A 4864-nucleotide genomic window follows, 5' to 3' on the forward strand; every position below is an offset into this window, starting at 1 on the left:
GCGCATGAAAATGCGTTTAATCAATAGGCTGATTCGTAACTACTTGATCACGGGTAAGTAAACGTCTTCTAATAAATTGCCCAGCAAAGACTTTAACTTTAGGGGGCAAAGATTGTTTCCACATTTTAAAAAAGAGTTTTGATTTGGAGTGAGCAGCCACATTTTGAACAAGAAGTGAAGAAGCAGATTTAATAGAGAATTTCCATTACCAGAAGCTCCCCAAAACATTTCATCTGGATAGGAGAAAAAAGGAAGAGGAATTTGTTCAATTTTTTCAACAATATCAGGAGGAAGAACGTACCGTAGAAAGCTTATGACAGTTCCAATTTGAGTTTAAGACATAATCTGCAACAGTTTCGGACAGGGGCGTAACGAGTCACAGGGCTGGTTGGGCTATAGCCCAATCCAGAATCAAGGAGAAAAAGCCCCAAGTATAGGTATTGCCCATAGTACTGATAGTAGCCCACTTAAAAAAAAAAATTATATATATATACACATCATATTAAATTATTAAGAGAAGTTTTAAATACACACCCCTAATTACTTAATACACACTCCATACTTAATACACCACCCATTTAATTTCTCATTCTAATAATTCACTAAATACACAACCCAAAGTACCTAAAATACCCTTAATCTCAAAAATCATGAAATATCCTACTTTTTGACTATATTAAGGTTACTATTTAATATGATTAGTATATTGACATTTATTACATGTGTTAGTTATTAAGAAATCCATAAAGATTTATTATTGTTCCCTTTAAATAGATGCATATAAATAGGCTTTGTATTATTTGAGCTCTCATCCACCAAACACCATGTTAATCAAGTATAAAATTATGAGTTGAACATTCAACCAAAACTATACCAGTAGTTTCTCCATAGTGGCAGAACTAAATAGTTGTCATTAAAGGAGCCAAACAAATTAACAATTACAAAGTTTTTTCACCTGTGATGTTTTATATTAGAAAAAAATTGATTAATCATAACTCTTAGAACAAAAAAGGAAATTAACTAAAAAATGGAAGTAAAGCGATATGTTTTAACAATATTTAATGCCAATGATTTTGAAATTCTAAATATTATGGTCTCTAATCTCATCTAATTACAATTTATTTAAGGAAAAATTAAATTAAATAGTTTCTAACTTTATTCTTGTATTAAATTGGGAGGCCATGTATATAAATTTGTTGTGTTTATCTAACTATTTATACATATATAGAATAATATAAGGAAAATATGACTATTTTTTTTTCTTCTAATGCATAGATGTCTGTTTTGGTCATTTAACCTACCTACAAAATCTAATTTGAAATATAAAATAATAGGGATGTGTATTAAGTGATTAGGGGTGTGTATTTAAAATTTCTCAATTATTAATCCTCAGTTCGCGACTTCCTTTAGTTCCTTACCAGAGAGTAGCCGACAGCGTTCCTCTTCCTGACTTCCTCAGTTCCTAATCCTCAGCTCCTCCGACCGAGTTCATCAGTTCGTCAGTTCCTCTTCCTCAGTTCCTCCAACCCGATTAGCTCCAGATCACCCACATAAAGGTACTTCTAAGTTCTAATTTCATCTCTCCCAAGCCCCATTGATGGGTTTTGCTTGCAATTGACTGTGAGCTTTGAATTTCAGAGGCTTCAATTGAAGTATTCGGAAGACCGGAACTTCGTAAGAGATCATTGAATGGCAGAAGTCTGAAATATTTCCAAATCCTGTCATTCGTGTGAGTTCTCTCTTTCTAATTCTTTGCTTAATTGCTTTGAGGTCATGAGGTGGCCGGTGGATGTTCCGGTATATTAAAGGCGTGAGGATGAGCCTCCCACTGGGTTCCAAACCTCAAAAGAAAAAAAAATTACGAGCTTGCAAAATTTTTATGCACTTAAATACAGCCCAATCCATATTCAGATCCTGGATACGCCACTAGTTTCGGATGTATTAACATAACTTTTTTGATGATCAGGAAGGAAATTAATCAGAGAAAAATGAAAGACCCAATTAAAAAGCCAAAAATTAATCGACTTACCATCTCCAATTGATCATCTAATACCAAAAGAAAGTAGTTGTCTAGAATCCAAGATTCCACGCCAAGCTAAAGAAGAACTGACTTTTTTTCTAACAGTCCAGAAAGAGTACTTCCTAAAATACTAAGCCTTAATGAGCTGAACCCACCAATTCTGCGGCTCAGTTAGAATTTTCCAACTAATTTAACTAGAGCAGCTTGATTAAAATGACCAATAGAAAATATTTACTTGATAGAGAAGTTTACGGCGGCCACGAGAGGGTTTCTAAAACCTAGCTCCAAGGCTATATATAAGACCAGTACGTCGACCAATTTAAGAAACTTTTCTCCTCAAAGAGTGCAAGAGTACGGGATCAAGAAACACTCCAAAAAGGAAAGAATGGCAGATTTAGAGAGCCAGGTAGCACCAAGCAACCTCCGCAAAGAAAGAACCAGCAACTGCTTCATCTACTGTTTGGTGGGGTTCATGATCTTATGCTCTGCCGTCTTGGTTTTCGCAGTACTTATTCTCCATATCAAACCTCCCGAGGTCAAACTGAGATTAATCAACGTAAAGGACCTCAACGACTCACCTTGGCCTCCTTCCTTTAACACAACTTTGGCTGCGGAGATGACTGTGAAGAACCCTAACTTCGGGGTCTACGAGTTCGAGCCGAGCACGGTGAGTTTCTTGTACTGTGGAAGCAGAGTCGGGAGTTCAGTATTGGTGATGGGGGAAGCTAAAGGAAAAAAGACAGCGAAGGTGAGTTTTGGGGTTGATGTGAGGTCGAATAGGCTACCGGAAGGGCCTAATACTCTGATCAGCGATATTGATTCCGGGATGGTGAAGCTAAGCGGCTCTGGCACGGTGAGTGGTAGGTTTACATTGTGGAAGATTATAAAAAAGAGGATGACGGGCAAGATGGATTGCACGATGACGTTGGTTGTGAAGAGTAAGACCATCAAGGGTCTAGTATGCAGATAATGGAGCGTTCATTGATTAATGAGTAGTGTTTATTTTCATGTTAGGGTTTTTGGTTCTTGGGATGGATTCAATCATTATATTTTTGTAAAGATTTATTTTCTTGTAAACACATGGAAATCAAGTCGATCAGCAGCAAGAAAAAGAAATCATGGAACCTGTCTATGAATCTCAAGAAACATTAATAAGAATAAAATCTCACTATATTGATTATCATGTACATCTTTAATTAGACAAATGTATGAAAGAATCTATGAGTATTTCACAAACAATTGCTCTCAATCACTTTGCAAAGATAACCATCGTTAATTTCTCAGTTCTCTGTATTCTCTCTTCACTTTTTCTCTTAATCACAAACAAAAGATCCATCATCCATTGATATATAAATGTTTCACCGAACGGGCCACTTCCAATATATCTGCACAAGAAATGCTTTCAAAACCCAAGAAATGGCCTGGGTCAGTAGGCGTAAATTAATTTGGGTCTTGACCACCATTTCTCTGTTTTCCAACCCTAGCTTCCCCGGGTGAAGGAGACGAAATGGTTTGGCCAGTTCATGTTGCACCCAAAACTACACATCATTGCTGAAGTGAAGAGTCTTCTTGTCCACCTTTAGAACTCCCCCATGTACGTTGTACCAATGAGCGACGACACAAATGCTCTCCACGCAAACCCAAAAAAGAAGGAATCATGAGCGACATCACTGATAGGTTTCATCCCATCATAGTCTTTAAGCACAAGCAAAGAATCATACAATTAATTAGCTAGTGTTAGGAATTAGGAAACACTGCGTAAAATTTTCCAGGCGTTGTTCTTTTAACTAAACTACTTGGTGGGTTGATACATTTGAATAATCATATACGATTTCAGAATTTTTTTTTTTTATTTTTTAAATGAGATGATGATCTTCAAGTGGTGCCTTTGGAACAGAAAGACCTTGTATCATGGTTCAACATTACGTAAAGTTTGGATGGACTGACGTGTGTCCAAACTAGTACTAAATAAATCTACAATAATTATGAAGTAGGGGTTAGGGTGACGATGCAAGTGCCAACCTCCTCGCACTCAAATACTAGGAATAAGAAAGTATAAAATTAAGATTCCCAAGACCACCCCACTGACCCACTCCAAATTTCCAACTCCGTAACAAACCCGGCAACTAAACTCTTCCATTTCTCACATTATCATGGTAGAGAATTTGTTCTATAATTTGCTGATCAAATACTCCAAACTCAATCGCACCTTATAGATGGGGGATGTTCAGGGCCGGTTGGGAGATTCTAACGAGGCGAAGAATTAAAATGTTGTTTTTTTTTTTATAAAAAAAGATTAAATACTCGTTACTCCTCATACTTTTGCATGAAAAATAGTTTAGTCTAAAATTTTAAAATTAAACAGTTTAGTCCTTATTCTTTCTAATTCTCACACAACAAGTTCTAAAATGACAATTATACCCCTCACTTATTATTTTTTTTCTCTTTTCTCTCTCTCTCTCTCTCTCTCTCTCTCTCTCTCTCTATATATATATATATATATATATATATATATATATATATATATATATATATATCTATACACACACACACACACACACACACATATATGTGTGTGTGTGTGTGTGTGTGTGTGTGTGTATAGAGAGAGAAAGGCAGAAAAAATAAAAAATAAAAAGAGAGAAAAATAAAAAAATAAAAAGTGAGAGGTATAATAGTCATTTGAGGACCTGTTGTGTGAGAATTAGAAAGAATAAGGACTAATCTGTTTAATTTTAAAATTTTGGACTGAACTGTTTTTCATGCAAAAGTATGAGGAGTAACGAGTATTTAGTCCCAAAAAAAATTATATACATACATACATACATATACAGATCCTATCAA

At 35.5% G+C, this 4864-nt stretch overlaps 1 protein-coding gene across 1 annotated transcript; it reads left to right on the top strand.

Moving 5' to 3' along the window:
• The first annotated feature begins 2405 nt into the window (after window positions 1-2405).
• On the top strand, window positions 2406-2990 carry LOC133744902 (late embryogenesis abundant protein At1g64065-like). The gene has a single exon (XM_062172929.1). The coding sequence runs from the start codon at window positions 2406-2408 to the stop codon at window positions 2988-2990; it is 585 nt and encodes a 194-aa protein (XP_062028913.1).
• Window positions 2991-4864: the final 1874 nt, after the last annotated feature.

Source organism: Rosa rugosa, chromosome 4, assembly GCF_958449725.1.
Source record: "Rosa rugosa chromosome 4, drRosRugo1.1, whole genome shotgun sequence".
NCBI classification, from domain to species: Eukaryota; Viridiplantae; Streptophyta; class Magnoliopsida; order Rosales; family Rosaceae; genus Rosa; species Rosa rugosa.